Source organism: Hypanus sabinus, chromosome 3 (assembly GCF_030144855.1).
Source record: "Hypanus sabinus isolate sHypSab1 chromosome 3, sHypSab1.hap1, whole genome shotgun sequence".
In the NCBI taxonomy this organism is placed as follows: Eukaryota; Metazoa; Chordata; class Chondrichthyes; order Myliobatiformes; family Dasyatidae; genus Hypanus; species Hypanus sabinus.
This window is the reverse complement of record NC_082708.1, coordinates 67,061,669-67,084,744: the sequence shown is the minus strand read 5'-3', so window position 1 is coordinate 67,084,744 and position 23,076 is coordinate 67,061,669. Positions and strand designations below refer to the sequence as shown.

The window sequence follows — 23,076 nt, the reverse complement described above, 5'->3', positions numbered from 1 at the left end:
TAAAAAAAAGATTTAATAGACACTATAACATATATAAAAAAAAGACTAAAAAAAAAGAATTCAAAACCTTTGTTCCATTTCTAAATACAGGCAAGCAAATAAACGCTTATAAAAAGTAAAGACTTATGGGAAGAAGAAACGACATTTTGAAAAAATAATTCATGATTACAAAATACAAACGTGTATAAAAAAGGATATTATAAAAATTAAAACAGCATCTATAAGCAATAATAATAGTAGTAAAAAAAAAAACCCAGACCTATAGCCCAAAATAAAAAGTTATAACCCAACTTCCAGGGTTAAAACTTAAAATGAAATGGCATCCTCTCTCCAAAAAAAAAATCTTCAATGTAACTCATAGTTCAAGTTGCACTAGAGGATCGATATTCTTCAACAAATTTCTTCGCTTCTTCAGGAGTGTTAAAAAAGTGTAGACTGTTGTCGGGCAGCACAATTCTAAGCTTCGCTGGATACATTAAAGCTTGTTTAAATCCAATCGAATGAATCTCTGCCATCACTGGTTTAAAAGCGATCCTGGCTTTCATTACTTCATACGAATAGTCCTCAACAATTCGAAATGAGTAATTTTTGTAGGAGATCATACCTTTTTTACGAGCTAACCGAATTAGAAGCTCTTTCTCACGAGGATAATGAAGGCGAACAATCACCGCTCGTGGTTTATCAGGCACAGACGAAAACCTCGCAACTCTATGAGCGCGGTCGATAACAGGTTCATTTTTCAAACCTTCACCACCGAAAATTTCCCACAGTAATTTAGAGAAAAATTCAGTTAAATCACCGGACTCAACTTTTTCGGGAATTCCGATGATGCGCAAATTCTGTCTGCGAGAACGATTTTCAAGATCAGTAATTTTAAACTTATACTGATCTAAAGTTTTAGCAGTCGACTCTATCTTCTTCTCTAACACTTCAATTGTACGTGCTTTTTCACAAATTGATTGTTCAAGAGTCGTGATCTTATTTCCAAGCTGCTGAACCTCTAACGCCTGCGACTGAAACTTAGTTTCAAGCGATTTAACAACTCCTTCAAGATCGGATATTTTCGAAGTAATCCTCCTTTCCAAATTTAACAGTTTACTGTCCAATTTACCTTCTAGTCTGCCTTCCAGACCCGCCAGTTTAGCATCCAGTTTAGTGTCCAAAAGACCAGAAATTGCGTCGATGGATACAGGATCCTTAGCCGATTTCTTACTTGTAGCCATTTTAGGTTTGACAAGATTAGATCAAATATTATTTTAGGAAAAAAGGGTCAATCAAAGGTAGCAACTCATATGATTAAGTTCGAAAAGATCTAATTAAAGGGTGATTATAGTTGAAAAAATAAAGAGCGCCTAAAAGGCAGATGCTTACGTCGCCATCTTGAAACTCCACCCCCCTGTCTTTCCAATGTACCGTTGGACGCTCAGCTCCCAATGGCAGCCATCCTTTAGCCAAGTTTCAGAGATGGCCACAATGTCATATTTGCCAATCTGAAGCTGAATTTCAAGATCGTCCATTTTATTCCTTTTGTTGCATGCATTCAAATACAGCACTCTCAGTCCAGTATTTGTTGCTTTCTGATTTAACTGCCTCTATTGCCCTGTAACTCATGGCACTGGCTTTTGATTAAGCCTCATCTCTGCCTGTTCTTTCTATAATCTCTGTTGCATGCTATCCTTGCCCTGTAACTCATGGCAATGGCTTTGATTAAGCCTCATCTCTGCCTGTTCTTTCTATAATCTCTGTTGCATGCTAACCTTGATTTGTTTTCCCCTTCCTCAGCCCTATGAAACATTTCATAGGAATACAACCCACTTGGCCTCTGAAATAGAGGGATCACCTATACTGGATTAAGGTCTCCATCTCCTCTCCTTGTCTCTGCAATTCAAAGCTTTATAGGTTTATAAATCTGATTCCTAGAATTGGCAGATATGAATTGTTCTTTGCCATTTAGAAGAACAAGAGGTGATCCTATTGAAAGATTGAAAGCACTGTTTAGATGCAGTGCCAATGTTTCCACTGGCTGAGATGCCTAGAATAAAGAGTTGGTCTCAAAACAAGGATTTACTATTCAAAACAGAATTGAGAAGAATTTTTTCTGTGTAGTGAGTACTTAATCTGTAACTGAGTGGCCTATGGAGTTCAGTTATTGAACATATTCAAGATGGGGGTTAGTAGATATTTTAATGTTAAGAGAAAAGAGGGAATTGTGGTAAAAGCTTGACTGTGACCCTGTTGAATGGTGGAATAGGTATGAATGTTTAAGTAGCTTGCTGCAGTTTCTGTATCTTGTGCTCTTGTATCCTTTAATCAGAATGTGCAAAGTTAACCACGGTGCAAGGTTGAGGAACATTGCCACTGTTTGAGCTCATTCAAAATCCAAAGGTGCAAAAGGACTTGAGAGTCCTTGTGCAGGATTCCTTAAAAGTTGAGTTCCTCAACCTGCAGGTCGAGTCCTTGGTAAAGAAGGCGAATGCAATATTAACATTTGTTTTGAGAGGGCTAGAATAGAAGAGCAAGAATGTGATGCTGAGATTTTATAAGGCATTGGTCAGACCGCTCTTCGAGTAGTTTTGGGCCCCTTACCTAAGGAAAGACTTGTTGGTGTTGAAGCGGGTCCATAGGTGGCTCATGAGAGTGATTCTGGGAATTAAAGGGTTAACATAGGATCATTTGATAGCCCTCGGCTGGTACTTGCTGGAGTTTAGAGGAATGAAGGGGATCTCCTTGAAACCTGTTGAATATTGAAAGCCTAGACAGAATGGATGCGGAGAGGTACAGTATGTCTCCAATACCATGTGAATCTAGGACCAGAGGGCACACCCACGGAATAGAGGGACGTCCATATAAAAAAGAGATGAGAAGAAGCTTCTTTAGCCAGAGGATGGTGAATCTGGAATTCATTTTCATGGACAGCTGTGGATGCCAAGTCATTGAGTATATTTAAAGCAGAAGTTGATAGGTTTTTGATTTCTCAGGATATCAAAGTGTAACCTGTAATGGGAGAAGGCAGGAGAATAGGGTTGAGAGGAATAATAAACCAGCCATGATAGAGTAGACACAATGAGCTGGGTGGTCTAATTCTGCTCCTATGTCTTGTGCTCTAAAATTTGTTTTTTAAAATATAATTTGAAATTGCTAACTTGGTCAGTACTTAACACTATTCTTTCTGCAATGGTTACTTAAATAGCCTGTATTTTGTAACACAGAACAAATTCAATGAAGAAATCTTGGAAGTAAGAAAATCGAAACCACTTTCATCTTGTGTTCAAAATAATTCTGCATTTAAAAATAGAGAGTAAGGATGCTTGATTTTGCAAGCTGATACTTCTCCATAGTGATTAGTTGCTCTTTGATAGACGTCCAAAGCCTGCGCCTGTGTCAGAAGAAGTACTGAAGCTTGCAAATTCTTTGCCAGAATCATGGGACTGGAGAGATGTAGACGGAGTCAATTATGTTACTCCAGTTCGAAACCAAGGTAAGTCTGATTGTGTTTAGAAGTTTAACAGTTAAAAGTAGGATTTGCGTATGCTGTTGCTACATTTATGCAGTGAAGTGAAAGGAGGAGATAAAGTATTTTTGGCACCCTTAGTAAGTTTACTAAAATATTTTCCTGAGGTTATTTAGGACCCTGATAAACTACACCTGGAGTTCTATGAATAGATCTTGCCTTTCAACCCAATAGTTTCTAAAGAGGGGGCATACCAAATAAACCATTGATCCTTGGTGAGGGAGATTATCTGTTGATTATTAAGCAGAACCTACCAAAACTCATTCAGAAGAATAAAAGATGATCTCGGTAAAACACACAAAATTCTTATGACATGGGGACAGAGCGTGATGTTTCACTGGTTGGGATGGCCATTTAGGAGTAACATGAGAATAAAACTCTACCTGAACTTTAGGTAGTCTCTGGAGGTCTTAACCAAGGAGTTGTGGAGGCTCAATCGCTGAGTATGAGACTGAAAGATTTTTGGATACTAAGAAAATCGAGGGATGCCAGAAAGTGGCAATGATCCAGTTTCTACTATGAATTATTTGCATCACAGAATTGCCTACAGTTTAGTAGAGTTGTCAGCAGCCAGTCTATTTGAAATCTGTAAAGATGATTGATGCAGTAAGTGTTATATTCTCATTTGGGGGGAAACAACAAATTTATTATAGGGAGTGAGTAATGGATTATTAAACTACGATATTTGATGGTAACATCCTTTGCTTATTTTTGTATCACAGAGCCAGCTGTGGCATTATCCACCTTTTATAATTTCATATAGCTTTATCAGGTTGCCTCCACTTCAAGGAGAAAACACCCAGCCTATCCAATCTGTCCAAACTAAAATCGTCCAATCCAACATCCTGGTGAATCTCCTCTGCACCTTCACCCTCTCTCATGTTAGACAGATTACTGGCTAGCATAAATGTTACTGGACATGCCTAAGTTTTTGCCTTCCTGCTGGCAAAGACTGCCTCATTATTTGAGGAGCTATGAGTAGAATTAAACTGTATTAATCATCAGCTGTGGAACCAACTGATTTTTTTTGCTGTGGCAATGTCTAGAGCTACATTATAATTTGGACATTTTTTAAAAATGTTTTACTTGTTAAGGTTTTAATTTTATTGATACACATTTAATCATTTGAACCAATAGCATAATTTGTATATATAAACTGGAAAGTTTTTTGAATTCTTTTAAATGTAATTGAATAGTGATCATGGATGAGATTGGCATAAGCAATTTGATTATTTAAAAGTGATGAGCTACATTCAGTTTTGTATTCTGAAATTTAAATATTGAAACAATTAACTTTAATAAAACCACATGTTTTGGGTTATTTTTCATATTTTTATATTTGTGTTCAACTGCCATCATTTCTGACTCTGAATTTACATGCTTTCAGAGCTTTCAGTCTCCACTTACAATGCCATGTTTAATTAAAAGGTTACAGTACATTGTATTTACATTTTACTTTTTTGGGTTTCATATAAAGTATGAAAACAATCAGGATCGTAGACTTGTTCTGGTGTTAGATTTTCCTGATCAACAGACACTTTGAATATTTAATGCCTTGCCGTTTCATAAATTTCTGCAACCAGCCCTCTGAATGTTTACAATTACCTTCACTCTGTTCATCGATCTTTGCTTGTTTCATGATCAGCATGTGTTCATGCCGATGCTAACAATACGCGATCGAGATCTTCATTTTTTGCTTTATGAAAAATATATAAACTTCTGTTCATTACATACGTCAGGTCACTTCTCAGAATTGTCTGGTGTGCAGAGACCTGCACGTTGCCTGGAACTTTCTCAGCCTCTTTGGAATTTTCTGTTTTTGGTGTCATGTCAGCATTCAAAAAATTTGAGTTTTGGAGGTTTACAGATTTTTGATTTTTTTTTGTATAAGGGGTACTCAATCCTTATTTGCAGAACATCCATTAGCATCCTTGGAATAATTATAGATGTTAGAAGATAAAGAATTTTTTATTCAATAAGGAGCCCAAGGAATTATTGATTTTGGATTTTGTAGTTTAAATTATAATCGACTTCATACTCTGAAAACAAAAGTAGTTTTGGGAGCTATGTACATCTGTACATTAATGCAAAGTGCTAATTCTGTTGCAGAAATCCAGCAAGCCATCAAAATGTATTTCTTGCAACCTTGCTCACCAAGAGTGAGCTGAAATCATTTGAACTGTGTGCATTTGGAGTATTTGTAATATTTCTTGGGAAATATTACACACAAGTTATGAGGCCTTAGCGAGGAGTTAAAATGACATCCTGTACCATTCTTATTAGTTAGTAAACTCTAACCAGAAAAGAAACTTTGTCTTCCCTGCAGTGAAGAAGTGCCTTTAGTCTCATTTCTGCTTTAATTACCTGTGCATTTTTTGGGGGGAAATTTATTTAACTTGCTATCCAATTTCCATATATATGAATAATTTGGCTACTGTGTGGTTTGATGCCTTTGCAATTGCTGAACATCAGGGGACTTGCTAAATTGGATTTGTTTTGTTTTTCCACACCATTTTCTATAAACTCTAAAAATTCCAAGCATTCAGCAGTTTCTGAAATACTCAAACCACCCCATCTGGTGCCAACAATCATTCCACAGTCACAGTCAAAGTCACTTAGATTGAATTCTTCCCCATTCTAATATTCGGTATGAACAACAACTGATCCTCTTGACCACGTCTGTTTTTATGCATTGAGATGCTGCCACGAGTTTGTCTTATTTGCATAAGTGAGCAGATGTGCAATTGTTCTTAATAAAGTGGTCACTGTGTGTATAGCTAGATTATGTCTTTGTCAAATTATCTAAGTTGGACTACTGCTGCATGCCACATTCATGCCAACAGCTTTTCACAAAACCACATTTAATTAGGTTGTCTGCAGCTCTTCCAGCTGCTGTCATGTTTGGTAGAGGGGACTTCCCTTTCTTTGAAAAGCAGCTGCCAGGGTAAGGGCTAGGAAGAAATGTGAACATTTTCCTGCTGCAGTATAATAGTTTAAAATAATGATTCCAAGTATGAGAAATAAGAAGTATTCATTTTTGGTTAATTTTAATATTGCACTCTAATGTTTGAATAAAGATTAATGGTTTTGATTTTATTCACTGTCCTGCTTGACCTTGCCTCTTTCCTCTACTCAAGGCACATGTGGGAGTTGTTATTCATTTTCTTCCATGGGGATGCTGGAAGCTCGCATTCGTATTTTGACAAACAACACACAGACACCAATCTTAAGCACTCAGCAGATAATATCCTGCAGTAATTATTCACAAGGTATTTGACTTGAACCAGTCATGTTTAATTTATTACTTTTTACGATCATGTTTTTAGATTGTGACTTTGCAAAACATTTTCAAGTAGATGTTCTTGTGCTGCAAAGCATGAATTAATATATTTTGTTATCAGGAATGTTATCTTCAAGTATTGAAACTCAACCCATTGTGTCAGTTTATTGTGTTGTACTTCACAGTCAAATTGATTGTTTTAATCAAAGTGCGAGTGCATGATAATTGTTTGGTATAGTTGCTTTTTGTAGATCTCATTGTGAATACAGATAATAACTCCTGTGTTACTGTGGGATGGCATGAAAGGTTACAATATTCATTAGTCATCCAACATTTTAAGAGTCGAATTAAAATGGAAAGTGCTGGAAATGCATAGTAGGCCTGGTGTAGAGAGGGAAACATATTTAATATATTAGGTCAGTGACCTTTCATTAACTTTAGAATTTTAAAGTGGACTTCCTGAATGATGTAGGTGGGTGGGTGTAGAACACTCCACCTGCAGGCAAATTGAACATCTCTAATATAATGGGAAAATATATCCACAGTGGCGTTACTCAAATGAGATGTGCACTTAAGACAAACTTCATAACTTGCAATGTAATTAGTATCTAATTTAGCTGAGTTTAGTTCAATAGTTTTGTTTCTTTAGCAGGCTAACAGTTAAATTTTGTTTATTTTGTACCTTGGCTGTAGGATGGGAAAGTGGGTGTCACAGCTGCTCTCTTTAATGATCTTTAACTTGTGCTTTTTAATCTCATCTAGGATGTGCAGGAGGATTTCCATACTTGATTGCTGGGAAGTATGCCCAAGATTTTGGTTTGGTTGAAGAAGATTGCTTTCCTTACATAGGAAGAGATAGTCCTTGCACCATGAAGAGATCTTGCTACCATTATTACACTTCTCAGTATTATTATGTGGGAGGATTTTATGGTGCTTGTAATGAAGCAGTAATGAAGCTTGAGCTGGTTAAAAATGGTCCTGTATCTGTTGCTTTTGAAGTTCACAATGACTTTTTTCATTATCATGGAGGAATCTATCACCATAGTGGATTAAATGATCCATTCAATCCTTTCGAGCTGACTAATCATGCAGTGCTGCTAGTAGGCTATGGCACAGACCCCCAAACAAAGGAGAACTATTGGATTGTTAAGAACAGCTGGGGTGCAAGCTGGGGAGAAGATGGTTACTTCCGAATCCTTCGCGGCACTGATGAATGTGCAATTGAAAGCATTGCTATAGCTGCTACCCCAATTCCTAAACTTTAGAGAGGTAATCTTGTATGTTTGCTGAAAGTCAAACTGGAGAACCATCTGAATTTTGATGTGTATTTCTCAAATATCATTTTTGAAAAGGTTTTGCCTTTTGAAAAGATTTTTATGTTGCTACACCGCCTTCATTTGGTGTTTAATGTTATTGCTTAAAGCTGCTGGGCAATGACTTGGCTTTATGAAATTCAAAAAAATTTATAATGAATGGTCTGATTTCCAAACGATTTTTGCACTTGTTACTTAATATCATACAGCACTAAAGAATGTTTATTGACTTTCAAATTTAGTTTATTTTTAATTGCAAAATGTTTTTGCATAATCTGAATTTAGACAAACTTGTATTAAACCACAGATATTATAGTATGTTTTTTAAAATTCAAAATAATTAGTTGACATGCATTCCTTAAGCAAATATGAAAACAGTTAATTATGAAACAAACTCTGATCTGCCCAAATACAAAATTATTGCTTTAAATCACTGATTAAAATATTAGTGTCCTCATTGGCTCTTGACTGACAGGATTTACTATGATCATATCTGTAATGCAAGTTGGACAATGCCACTTTTTAAAAGGGATCATACAGTTTTACATGAATATTAAAATATTTTAGGCATGTATGCCTTTTACATGTTGTGGCAGTGGGGTGTTTTCTATCAAGGTTGCTGGGCAAACGTCTGAATGTTTGTGTAGAGATTTGATATTCCCTATATCTATAAATGGGTATTTTGCATTTGGTTTGTCAATTACCTAACTTTTTGTCAATATTTTTAAATGATATATCTATTCCAATAAAAATGATAAAACATTTATTGAGATGTTTTCTGACCTTTGGATAATTGAAGTGATTGCACTTTTACCAACTGGTGGGATTTGAACAGGGAGTTTTTTCATATCAACCAGGAAAGAAACAAATGCTGAATAATAGCCAACAATCATTTAGAGGATTGTGTACAACTGGTAGGTTCATAGCATCTTACAAAAGTCAAGTGTTGAGACTAATAGATTTGGACTAAGACTATGATTTTGTTTAACAAATTGCTGTGCTGGTTAGCATACAAATAGCATTAATGTTTTAAAGCAAGGACTCTACTTATTTTTATTTCATTATAGAGTTGCTAAAGTGCTCAGTTACTCTTATAATGCCTGTTCTTGCAATGAGGGAATGGGTGATATTGGGGCAGTGGTTTTGTCTAGTTTTCTGGAAAAAGCTTGTCAAAACATGCATATGTACTTTGGGTAATGGGTAAAACAAAACTCAGTAGCTTACCATCTTTGCAAGCCAGATCCACGAGTTTCCTTTTGTGTATTATCTAATTGTTTTAATTTATCAAAAGACTTTATACTTAACATAATTGTCATCTTCATTAGAATTCTCACAACTGACTGTTCTCGCTTTTGAAAATTCTCAATTTTTTTAGATCTCATTTATCCATTTGTAAATTCAAATTAATTTCAGGAGGAGCTACCAAAATACTGTGGAGAACCAGCAGATGTCAGTGCATTTATTTGCCACAGTTTAAGGCTGCAGTAAAATTGCAGTGTGAATCATTCACAATTCTTTCAACGTTTTTGGAAGCTTTCTCGTGAATGTACTGATACGATTGTGGTGGTGACATACAACAACTAATTACAGAAATAAGACCATAAGGCATAGGAACAGAATTGGGTTGTTTTGTCCATTCAGTCCCGCTCCACCATTCCATCATGGTTGCTATAATATCCCTCCCAATTCTCATAGTAATTTTTGACACCCTTACTAATCAAGAACTTATCAATCTCTGCTTTAAATATACCCGGTGATTCAGCCTCCACAGCAATGATTTTCATAGATTCTTAGTCCTCTGGCTAAAGAAATCGCTGCCCATCTACGTTCCAAAGGTATATCCTATTCTGCAGCTGTGCCTCTGATCTTAGACTTCCTCTGTACATCCGCTCTATCTAGGCCTTTCAATATAAAATATGTTTCAAAGAAAGCCCCCCTCATTCTTTCAGTTGCCAGTGAGTACAAGCCCAGGGCCATCAAGCTATTGTTGAACATTAACCCTTTTGTTCCTTGGGTAATTTTCCTGAACCTCCTGAAATCCAATACCAACACATCCTTCCTTAAGATAAGGGGCCCAAAATTCTTCGCAATAATCCAAGTGCAGTCTGACCAATGTCTTGTAAAGCCTCGGTATTATAGCTTTGCTTGCATATTCTAGTTCTTCAAAATGAATACTAACATTGCATTTGCCTTCCTTAAAATGTTGTATTAATGTCCGTTAGTGGTCACAAGGAAACATGGAGATCTAGTTTGCACATACATTGCTAAAATGATTACACTTCATCCTCAGTAGATTTTGATTCCAATGCTTTCCTCTTAATCCATTTTTTTGCTTGCCTTCTCCCTCCCCATCGTCCACACCACCCATGACTGCTGTTCAAGTGTTGCTGCATTTTCACTTTAACTTCTAGATATTTTTTAATATCAAACCCTAGTCTTCCATGTGCTGAAGCTATGGAGTTGTTCTCAAATCACAAGCAAGAAAATCTCCAGATACTGGAAATCGGAGTAACACACAAAATGTTGGAGGAACTCTGCAGGGTGGGTGGCATCTATTGGTGGGGGGTTGTAGAAGTACAGTTGATGTTTCATGCTGAAACCCTTTGGCAGGACTGGAGGGAAAAAAGCTGAGGAGTAGGTTTAAAAGATAGAGGGGAGAGAGAAAAACCAGGTGATAGGTGAAACCCGAAGGGGAAAGGATGAAATAAAGAGCTGGGAAGTTGGTGAAAAAGACAAGGCCATGGAAAAAAGAAAAAGGGAGGGAGGTGATTGGTTAACAAGGAGATAAGGGGATGGGAAATGAAGTGGGGCTTTTCCTGTTGCTATCTAGCTTCTCAACAAAACTCACTTGGTTAATATCCTGTCACTGCACAACATCCATTAAATGGTCTTTTCTACTCTCCTTGTTCTGTTGATAGTTATTGAGCCTGTTCATATGTTCACATTTAAGTTTCCTTATTGATGTCTGTGCATGTGACTGTTTTGCTAATTATTGATTGCTCGTGGTTGTTTGTACAATTATCTTGTAAATTGTTGCCTGTTTATGGTATTGTTTTTGTCTGTTATGGCATTGTCCTGTGTTTTATGCTTGGCATCGAACCACCAGCAATTCCGGTACAGTATATTTCACATACTGGCAATAAAGAGATTCTGATGATTAGAGAACATAGAATTTAGAGCAATTCTGTTAAAGGAAGGGAGGGCAATTGGAGGGATTTATTCAGTGAGGCTCTGCAAACATTACCCTTTGACAAAACCCCTCTTTCAGTCTGTATAAAAGGTTTCAACCAGAAACATCTGCTGTCCATTTCCCTATTATAGATGCTGGCTGACATGCTGAGACCTCCAGTGCGTTGTGTGTTGCTCCAGGTTGCAGCATCTGCAGTCTCTTGGTCTCCATTCTCCTGTATAAGTAAGCAAGTCCAAAGAAAGTATCCAAATTGGGTATGGTTCCCAACCATGTGCAGGGGGATGTGAACAAGTGCAGAGAGACAGAGGGGTGTAAAATGAGGGTAGAAGCAAAAAGTAGTAAGGTGAAAAGTAAAAGTGGCAGGTAGGCAAATCCAGGACAAAAAGCAAAAAGAGCCACTTTTCAACATAATTGTATAAGGACTAAGAGTGTTTAAAAACAAGCCTGAAGGCTTTGTGTGTCAACGTGAGGAGCATTCGTAACAAGGTGGATGAATTGAATGTGCAGATAGTTATTAATGAATATGATATAGTTGGGATCACAGAGGCATGGCTCCAGGGTGACCAAGGATGGGAGCTCAACATCCAGGGATATTCAATATTCAGGAGGGATAGACAGGAAAGAAAAGGAGGTGGGGTAGCATTGCTGGTTAGAGAGGAGATTAACGCAGTCGGAAGGAGATTAGCCTGGAGGATGTGGAATCGATATGGGTAGAGCTGCATAACACTAAGGGGCAGAAAACGCTGGTGGGAGTTGTGTACAGGCCACCTAACAGTAGTAGTGAGGTTGGGCGTGGCATTAAACAGGAAATTAGAAATGTGTGCAATAAAGGAACAATAGTTATAAAGGGTGACTTCAATCTACGTATAGATTGGGTGACCCAAATTGGTAAGGGTGCTGAGGAAGAGGATTTCTTGGAATGTATGCCGGATGGTTTTCTGAACCAACATGTCGAGGAACCAACTAGAGAGCAACCCATTCTAGACTGGGTATTGAGCAATGAGGAAGGGTTAGTTAGCAATCTTGTCCTGCAAGGCCCCTTGGGTAATAGTGACCTTAATATGGTGGAATTCTTCATTAAGATGGAGAGTGACATAGTTAATTCAGAAACAGAGGTTCTGAACTTAAAGAAGGGTAACTGAAGGTATGAGACATGAACTAGCTAAGATAGACTGGCAAATGATACTTGAAGGGTTGACGGTGGATATGCAATGGCAAGCATTTAAAGATAGCATGGATGAACTACAACAATTGTTCATCCCAGTTTGGCAAAAGAATAAGGCAGGTAAGGTACTGCACCCGTGGCTGACAAGGGAAATTAGGGATAGTATCAAGTCCAAAGAAGAAACACATAAATTAGCAAAAAAAAAAAGCGGCACGCCTGAGGACTGGGAGAAATTCAGAGACCAGCAGAGGAGGACAAAGGGATTAATTAGGAAAGGGAAAAAAGATTGAGAGAAAGCTGGCAGGGAACATAAAAACTGACTGTAAAAGCTTTTATAGATACGTGAAAAGAAAATGATTGGTCAAGACAAATGTAGGTCCTTTACAGTCAGAAATGGGTGAATTGATCATAGGGAACAAAGACATGGCAGACCAAGTGAATAACTACTTTGGTGCTGTCTTCACTGAGGAGGACATAAATAATCTTCTGGAAATAGTAAGAGACCGAGGATCTAGTGAGATGGAGGAACTGAGGGAAATGCATGTTAGTAGGGAAGTAGTGTTAGGTAAATTGAAGGGATTAAAAGCAGATAAATCCCCAGGGCCAGATGGTCTGCATCCCAGAGTGCTTAAGGAAGTAGCCCAAGAAATAATGGATGCATTAGTGATAATTTTTCAAAACTCCTTAGATTCTGGATTAGTTCCTGATTGGAGGGTGACTAATGTAACCCCACTTTTTAAAAAAGGAGGGAGAGAGAAACCGGGGAATTATAGACCGGTTAGTCTGACATCGGTGGTCAGGAAAATGCTAGAGTCGGTTATCAAAGATGTGATAACAGCACATTTGGAAAGAGGTGAAATCATCGGACAAAGTCAGCATAGATTTGTGAAAGGAAAATCATGTCTGACTAATCTTATAGAATTTTTTGAAGATGTAACTAGTAGAGTGGATAGGGGAGAGCCAGTGGATGTGGTCTATTTGGATTTTCAAAAGGCTTTTGACAAGGTCCCACACAGGAGATTGGTGTGCAAACTTAAAGCACACAGTATTGGGGGTATGGTATTGATGTGGATAGAGAATTGGTTGGCAGACAGGAAGCAAAGAGTGGGAATAAACGGGACCTTTTCAGAATGACAGGCAGTGACTAGTGGGGTAACGCAAGGCTCAGTGCTGGGACCCCAGTTGTTTACAATATATATTAATGCTTTAGACGAGGGAATTAAATGCAGCATCTCCAAGTTTGTGGATGACACAAAGCTGGGCGGCGGTGTTAGCTGTGAGGAGGATGCAGGGTGACTTGGATAGGTTAGGTGAGTGGGCAAATTCATGGCAGATGCAATTTAATGTGGATGAATGTGAGGCTATCCACTCTGGTTGCAAGAACAGGAAAACAGATTATTATCTGAACGGTGGCTGATTAGGAAAAGGGGAGATGCAATGAGACCTGGGTGTCATTGTACACCAGTGATTGAAGGTGGGCATGCAGGTACAGCAGGCGGTGAAAAAGTCAAATGGTATGTTGGCATTCATAGCAAAAGGTTTTGAGTACAGGAGCAGAGAGGTTCTACTGCAGTTGTACAAGTCCTAGGTGAGACCGCACCTAGAATATTGTGTGCAGTTTTGGTCCCCTAATCTAAGGAAAGACATTCTTGCCATAGAGGGAGTACAGAGAAGGTTCACCAGATTGATTCCTGCGATGGCAGGACTTTCATATGAAGAAAGACTGGATCGACTAGGCTTATACTCACTGGAATTTAGAAGATTGGTGGGGGGGATCTTATTGAAATGTATAAAATTCTAAAGGGATTGGACAGGCTAGATGCAGGAAGATTGTTTCCGATGTTGGGGAAGTCCAGAATGAGGGGTCAGAGTTTAAGTATAATTCCCAGAATGGCGGGACTGTCATACGTTGAAAGATTGGAGCGACTGGGCTTGTATACACTGGAATTTAGAAGGATGAGAGGGGATCTGATTGAAACATATAAGATTATTAAGGGATTGGACACGTCAAAGGCAGGAAACATGTTCCCAATGTTGGGGGAGTCCAGAACTAGAGGCCACAGTTTAAGAATAAGGGGTAGGCCATTTAGAACAGAGATGTGGAAGAACTTTTTCACCCAGAGAGTGGTGGATATGTGGAATGCTCTGTCCCAGAAGGCAGTGGAGGCCAAGTCTCTGGATTCATTCAAGAGAGAGTTAGATAGAGCTCTTATCCCTTTACCCCGCTATCTATATGGGGAGAGGGCAGGAACGTGTACTGATTGTGTATGATCAGGCATGATCACAGTGAATGGCGGAGCTGGGTAGAAGGGCTGAATGGCCTACTCCTGCACCTATTGTCAATTGATAAAGGGGAAGCCTTTTAGGACCGAGATGAGGAAAAACTCCTTCACACAGAGAGTGGTGAATCTGTGGAATTCTCTGCCACAGGAAACAGTTGAGGCCGGTTCATTGGCAATATTTAAGAGGAAGTTAGATATGGCCCTTGTGGCTAAAGGGATCAGGGGGTATGGAGAGAAAGCAGGTACAGGGTTCTGAGTTGGATGATCAGCCATGATCATACTGAATGGCAGTGCAGGCTCAAAGGGATGAATGACCTACCCCTGCACCTATTTTTTTGTTTCTATGTCTCTTTGAGCCTTTTTCCATTATTCAAAGAGATCAATTATAGATCTGATCTGTAAATTCATTCAGGTTTTAAAAAAAAACAATTTGTATTCTTCAGTCTTGGTCCCATCCACCTCTGGTCACAGGCATTATAATGAATGACCCATTTATGGCCAGCCCTGAGGTAAAAGGATGGAGAAAGATCATCATTTTTTCTACCAGTCCCATGTTGTCAGCACCAGATTGTAGGAAGTACATCAGTGTTGTGCAACAAGGTTGAATCATTTGCCTGCTATAGTTAAATTGATGCCATTATGTGCAGAAAGATGTGGGCTGGAGACTTAACACAGTGGATGAGGATGTGCTTTAACATATAATGGCTAGCTGTTATTCATAAGTGATGGAGATTGGTAGTAGGTGGAGTATGTGGTGCACTGGACACGTCTGAGCTTAATAGCAGAGTTGGCAGGATATAGCAGATATCGATGTGTGTGTGATGATTAAACGTAATTTTATCAACATTGCGTCCTGGTTTACATCTGTCTGCAGCTGTTAACCTCTCGAGTTGGCTTATCATGTGCTGAAAGCCTACTGAAGCAAAGGACTTCTTGCTTTGATTCCAACTTGTCATAAAGGCGTCTAGTGTTGTATAGGAAAATCTATGTGCCTATGTACTTCAGTTGTCTTTTCCAGCAAATTGCAAGGATCTCATCAAATGTTCCAGCTGCAATGCACTATTTCTAGTTACAGTTATTATAGGAGATATTGTATCTTTGCCAATCATGTTGATTTAAGTTTCCTAGTGTCTCGTAAGGAAAGTATTACATACCCTTACTAAGTAATTGGTTGCTATTGAGTCAAGCATCTAAACTAATGAATACTAAGTCGTGACAAATGTGGAGGTGACCATTTCTAACTTAACTAAATAAAATAACTTAAAATCACAGCATATTTTACAAATTTAGAAATTGTGTTAAAGCATTTTCAAAGTCATTATATTAATGGTGATTATTGTTATGCCACCTTTCACATCATACATATCTCTTCACAGTCAATGAAATACAATTAAATGTAACCACTTTTAAGGCAGGATACGTAGCTGCCATTTTCCACACAAACAGCTCCCTCAACCAATGGCCAAAAGTGTCTTATGACATCTGCTCAATAGATAAGTTTTACTTGCGATACCAGGAAAATATTCTTTTTAGTGAAATAGATTTTATATATTCACCAGATAGAACAGGTATTTTTAATACTTCATGGAAAATTCTTCACTTGTGATGGTGAAACACTCCTTCAGTATTCTCTGTTTTATTCAAGTCTCTAGAGCAAAACTGATTACTTAAGGTTTTCAAATACACTACTCGTAGTGGTTACTTTAAGATGAACCAAAAATGCTGAGGGACTAACCCAGGAGATTGGTACTTTATGACGTGCTTCCAAATAACGAAGTTCCAAACTCAAAAGGGTATGTTAGTTCCTTTATTATGAAACCAGCAAAGATGAATGATCTTGGAGTGATTTATTTATTTTTAAACTAACAAAATTAAATTAATATAGCAATCTTAAAGCTCCAATCAGTGTAGCTAAGTGTTCTAATTAGCGATATCAGAATTGGTGTTCTATACATTTTTAAGCAGTCAGCAGAATTGTATCATTCTTCATGGCTCAACTGCCTCTACTAGACTAAACAACTAACTAAGAAAAAGTGAGAATACATAACTATATTCACTTGCTCCTTCCATGCCCCAACCCATGTGAGAGATTAATAAATGTGCTACAAAATACAATACAGGCAGAAAATAGAAATGTGGCTCCAAAGGACAGAAAATGGATACAGGGCTCCTACATCCCAGCCCCTTAATTATTACAACATAGTAAATACATTTCATACTACTAAAATAGGCGATTCAAAATCTTCAAGACCTAACATCCTAACATTTAGGCAAATGTCTTTTTTCCCTTCCTGCAGTCAAGTCATGTAACAGTTGCCAAGACCACAGGTTGCCAGCAGTTAGCCCAGTACAGAGTGATCTTTACCACCACTCTCTGTAAAGTCAAAGTCATAAAACCATGAGAGAAAGGAGTAGAACTAAGCCATTTGGCCCATCAAGTCTGTTCCAACATTTCATCATGGCTGATCCAATTTTCTCTGCCCTAATCTCCTGCCTTCTTGCCATATCTCTTCATACACTTTCCAATCAAGAATCTATCAACCACTGCTTTAAATATACATGAAGATGGCCTTCACAACTGCCTGTAGCAAAGAATTCCACAGATTCACCACTCTCTGGCTAAAGAAATTCCTCATCTCCATTCTAAAACTATGCCCCTCTATTCTGAGGATGTGTCCTCTCCCACCATTGGAAGCTCCTCTCCGCACCCACTCTATCAGGGACTTTCACCATTCAATAAATTTCAATTGGGTCACCTCACATTCTTCCGAATTCTAGTGATACCAGCCTGGAGCCATCAAATGCTCTTCTTGTGACAAGCCATTCAATCCTGAACCTCTTTGAACCCTCTCCAATGTCAGCACATCCTTTCTAAGATAAGGGGCCCAAAACTGTTCACAATACTCCAAGTGAGGTCTCACCAGTGCTTTATGAAGTCTCAACATTCCATCTTTGCTTCTATATTCTAGTCTCTTCAAATTTGCCTTCCCCTCAGACTCAGCCTGCAAATTAACCTTTATGGTATCCTGCACAAGATCTTCCAAGTCGCTTTGCACCTCAGTTGTTTGTCTTTTCTCTCCACTTTGAAAATGGTCTACCCTTTCACTTTTTTTCTATCAAAGTGCATAACCATAGACTTCCCACCATTGTATTCCATCTGCCTCTTCTTTGCCCATTCTCTTCATCTAAATCTTCTGTAGCCTCTTTGTTTCCTCAAAACAGCCTGCCCCTCCATCTATCTTCATATCATTCGCAAATTTGCAACGAAGTCATCAATTCCATCATCCAATTGATTGACTTGTAACTTAATTGGTCCCAACACAGGCCTCTGTGGAATACTGCTGGTCACTGTCAGCCAACCAGAAAAGCTGCTCTTTATTTTCACTCTTTGCCACCTGCCAATCAGCCACCGCTTTGTCCATGCTCGAATCTTCCCTGAATATCATGGGCTTGTGGCTTGTTAAGCAACCTCACTTGTGGCACCTTGTCAAAGGCCTTCTGAAAATTCAAATATACAACATCAAGCAATTCTCCTATTTTATCATGTACCTCCAAGTACCCTGAGACCTGACCCTTAATAATAATGAAGCTTCAGGAGCTGTCGCTTCTCAAACCTCTACCTCCTGTTGAAGACAGTTCTTGGTTATAGACCTGTCCAGATAGCTTGGAGTCTTGATGTGCACCAGCCACACAAATCCTCTTCTGTCTGGAAAGACTTGAATGACTCTTCCCCGTCATCCATGAGTTTCAAGATGCTGTGTCATCAGCTATAAGTACAAAGTCTCCTTGGAGGTAATTACATTTTATACCTGACCATTTCTGACATTCCTGTGACTGTGGTACATACTCTTTGCCCCACTATCTCCAAAACAAGTTTGACATGCATTGAACCTATGTCCACCTGCAATGAGCATAAGTATCTTCCATTTGGAGTTTTCTTGGTGATAAGGATGATGGGGTCTTCAGAAGCAACAGATGGTTGAGTGTTAGTGCTTCCATATCATTGCAATCAGAGGATGCTTAAGTAGTTGAATGACCATTCATGATAGCCTCTACTTCGCAAAGGACTGTGTGGAAATCTTCAAGATTCTGTACTCTCATGGTGGAATTGAGGACCTTTTTCACAGACCGGATTACTCTATCCTATGTTCCTCCACGATGGAAACCAGGGGTGTTAAAAATCCACTTGATTTTTTTTTTTTTTGAATGATTCTATTTCTGAATGGCTTCTTCTAACCTACATTCAGCTCCAACAATGTCTGTCACATTATCAGAGCACAGTTCACTAATGTGTCCTTGTCCTGGTATAAAACGTCAAAGTACATTAACAAAGGAATTTATGTCTAAAGAAGAGCTACTTCAATGTGTACAGCTCATATAACTAGACAGACAAATATGACCCCAAATCTCTTCACTCCTTCTGCTCTTCATCTCAAAAGGTCGAAAGTAGTCCACTCCTACACATGTATCTGGAAATCTTTCTTTAGCAAAACCCAATAATCTCCATTTCAGCCTTTCTAAACTCTTCCACCAAGAGACAACCTTCGCTGATCTGATCCTTGGACTTTTCGCAAGCTCTCCCTCTTTCTTTCCAATACTCTGTTCTTCATCCAATCAGACTGAGCAAGAGTGATGTGCAATTGTTTCCTCTTCCAACTAAGAAATGAGCAGTTTCTTAAATTCAAGAACCCAGTCCACTGTCTTCCTCAACAGATCCAAGATGAGAAGTCATGGATTACGTGTGTTACTGCACCCACCTCCTCTTCAATCTGCATGGCATTCACTGTAACACTCCTCTTGACCTCCGGATCATCCAGTAGAAGAATTGAGATTCACAGGCCATTCCCTTTCATGCTGGAAAAGATACTTAGGCCCTGACTCACATGTCACATTCTTCAGGAATGCTTTTACCTACAACCCTCCAGCCACCCTACTACCCTGTAAGTGTTTATGTACCTCCATTGAGATGCTTGTGGGAACTTGTGAATTTCTGAAATTGTTTGCAACAAAGGTTCAGAGCCTGTTAGTTTCATTTCTGATATATGGTACCTCCAGCACACAAAACACTGCATTCTGAAGCTGCATGTGCAATTCCTTCCTTCACAACATGTCCATAAATCTCTTTGTCATAGCAGTGCTGAGCTTTGTATGAAGGACGAAAACTGACTTCAATGGAGCTACCCTGGATTTTTCCAGGGTAAAAGCAATATGCAGCTGAGAGCACATGCTGACCAACAACAGGCAAGTCACAGTTCCACAGCTATCTTCTTTTGCATCTTAAAGTGCTGTAACAGTGCAGCAGTAATTTTTCAAAAATCCAGTGGCTTCAAACCTCTAACAGCCTTGAAGTCTTCCAACCGGCAGATTTCTTCCAATCATGAGCAACTGATGTTGGTATAGTGTCATCTCTTTCTTACATAGATCTTGTAGGATCATCTTAGCAGATAGAACCAGCAGACTCGAGATACCTGAAGGATCATGGACGGAGCTAAATGTGGAGAGGATCCCCCTTCTGCTGAGTAGTCAATCTTGGATCATGATCGTAGGCTTGAAATTATCAGACTGAATGCACCATTGCACATCCAGTACTCTACTAGAGGAATGTTAGTAAGATCTGATTCCTGTAAAAGCTGAGCATTAAGTGATATTCTCTGAAAAGTTGCTCCACAGTCAAACCACAACACAAAGTTTCTCTTTTGAACATTATGATGTGGAATATACCAGCCTTTCCCATCACTGTGTTTTAGATTTTCTGCTAGCACTCTTTTGGCATGTTCTTGAGAGATAATATCTTTCATGAAAGCTGTGGAGTCAGTGTGAAATGACAAATCCTCCTGAAGCTTCTTTACATTTAGAGCACGCTGTTCAGCAATCTTCCTATTATTTGACACGTTAACATCCTCCTTTCTCAAAGGTTAGCTAATCTGGTAGTGCCCATCCACCAGTTTTGCAGAATTTGTAACCGGTTCTTTGAACTTGTGTTCTTCTCTTAACCGACCAGGTTGTTCATCCTGACTGCATTCAGGAAAGCCTGCCTTAAACTACTGCTGCCAAAGCTCGTCAAGTTCAAAACCTGAGATCCTGTCAACTGTCAGCTCAGCTCAAGCTGTGCAGAGCTTCTCCCATCTCCATTGCCTCTATACAGTGGTTCATTTATAGTTCAACCCAACATTGTCTTAATTGCATTGGGTCCATCATTAACACGGCAAATCACTCGAATGCTTTAGCCCAATTCGGCTCTATCAACAGCTCAATTTCCGAATCAATCTCTGGCAAATGGACATGTTTCAGGTGAGACCATCCCTAGAGATCCATCTGTCATGGAATGTTCCCTTTGCGGACAGGTCTACTAATAAATATTAGGTAGCTCGCCGTAGTTTTCACCATCTAAGCCAGCCATTTGCAAACCTGAGACCATCCCTGGAAATCTCTCTCTGCAGAACACTGCTGTAGGTCCTTGATCTGGGAAAGCATAAGCAACTACTGTCTTGTCACCCTTCTTAGACTTCACTTGTACTGGAACCATGGGAAGTTAGCAATCATGATCATCAGCGCCTGCAAGGCCATTCGATACTCACTGAATAGTGATATCAGAAATAGTGTTCAATATATATTCAAGCAGGAAAAAAAATCATTCTCTGTGGCTCAGTCCTGCCCACTAGACTAAATTAAACAACTAAGACAAAGAGAGAATACGTAATTAAACTCTGCTTCCAGCACACCCCGACCCACATGACAGACTACCATATTAAACATGCCAAAAAAATACAATACAGACAGAAAATAGATGCATGGCTACAATTGACACAATGAATGGAACCTGCAATCTATTTGTGTTGCTAGGTCCCATGTGTGTCAGATAGGTAAAATAGAAAATCTAATATAGATCTGAGTTGTGAAATCAATTGGCAAATTTTCCATGAGCATTTTCCTATTCCTTGAAAAGTTGCTTGAGATCTTTTGACATCAATAGGTCAAATTCTAGGTGTTATTAAACAAAGCAGCCTGCTGTTCTTACTAATGTAAAATTTCCTTAATATTGATTTTTCTTATTAAAATGAGATCTAAATAGTGAAAATTCATTCATTTGTAAAATATTAGCTCAAACATTCATTTCTGCTGGACATTGCTGCTAAATTTGATATTAGATGTCATTTTGAATCCGTGATATGAATAATCAATTCTTGCAGCTGCTTGACAATTTTCAGAACTGCGACATTTGTAAGACTCTAAATCCTGATTTGAATGATTTTAAAAACAGGTTTATTCCCTATTTTTCTTGCAAATGCATTCAGAAGTATGCACGTTAAATGCATAAACATTCAGAAGTATGAATGCTTTACATCAAAACAGCACTTTACTTTGTCCAATTGATTTCGGTTCATTCAGCAGTTCTTTCTGGTGAGGAAAGAACACGTACTGACTTATTGCTTTCCATCTATCTGAAAGTATAACAAATGGAATTTGGGAATGATAAGGAATTTCAATCACTCCATGGCAGATGTTTTGGAACAGCACAATAGACAGCTTCAATTTTGTGACTTGTGTTATAGCGTAAGGTAGTTTTCATTTTGCAGTAAAATAAAATTAACATTGTAATGCAAGATCTGATCTCACTGCAGAACCTTGAGCTGCAGCTTCCCTTGGGCAAGCTATCTGGCATTGTTTAAAGTGGTATAAATAGACCAAGCCATATTTAACTGTTAAACAGATTATTTAAAAAATAATCTGTATATAAGAGAGCTGCTGCCTGTGGTTAAAAAAACATGAAAATTTGGTAGTTTGGAATAAATTTCCAAATTGATATTTTGCTACTCGAGCTGTTAAGAAGGCCTTCAAAATGATTTATTGTTTGTTTGTTTTTAATCAGCAAATTTTAAAGCAAATGTCTCATGGAAGGAGAGGCTGTTTTCATTTCATTTTCCTCTTCTAAAATGTACAATTCCAACCAAATATCATTGAGTGTTTTTCATCTTTGCATATGAAAAAATCTGATAATAATTTGTACTACTTTAAGAGAACCATTTCATGACCCCCCCCCCCAACTCCAACTCATAGAATCCCCTGGACTGATGACCCTCAATTTCTGTGTATAAACTATTTACATAACTATTAAACTGCAATTAATAGCAAACTCAGCAAGATTAAGCTAACAGGAGTCAAACATTTCATGCAAATTAAATTTACAAGCATTGAACATAGAACCATAGAACATTACAGCACAGAAACAGGCCTTTTGGCCCTTCTTGGCTGTGCCGACCCATTTTTCTGCCTAGTCCCCCTGACCTGCACCTGGGCCATATCCCTCCAAACCCCTCTCATCCATATACCTATC

At 38.5% G+C, this 23,076-nt stretch overlaps 1 protein-coding gene across 1 annotated transcript in view; it reads left to right on the top strand.

The window, feature by feature from the left end:
- The window catches only part of ctsc (cathepsin C), a 33,643-nt gene extending 24,775 nt beyond the window's left edge, over positions 1 to 8,868 (top strand). The window contains exons 5-7 of the mRNA XM_059964594.1: positions 3,360 to 3,478; positions 6,649 to 6,780; positions 7,554 to 8,868. Of these exons, the coding sequence (XP_059820577.1) occupies positions 3,360 to 3,478; positions 6,649 to 6,780; positions 7,554 to 8,056 (754 nt within the window). The 3' untranslated portion in view covers positions 8,057 to 8,868. The remainder of the gene's footprint in view (positions 1 to 3,359; positions 3,479 to 6,648; positions 6,781 to 7,553) is intronic.
- The last annotated feature ends 14,208 nt before the right edge of the window (positions 8,869 to 23,076 follow it).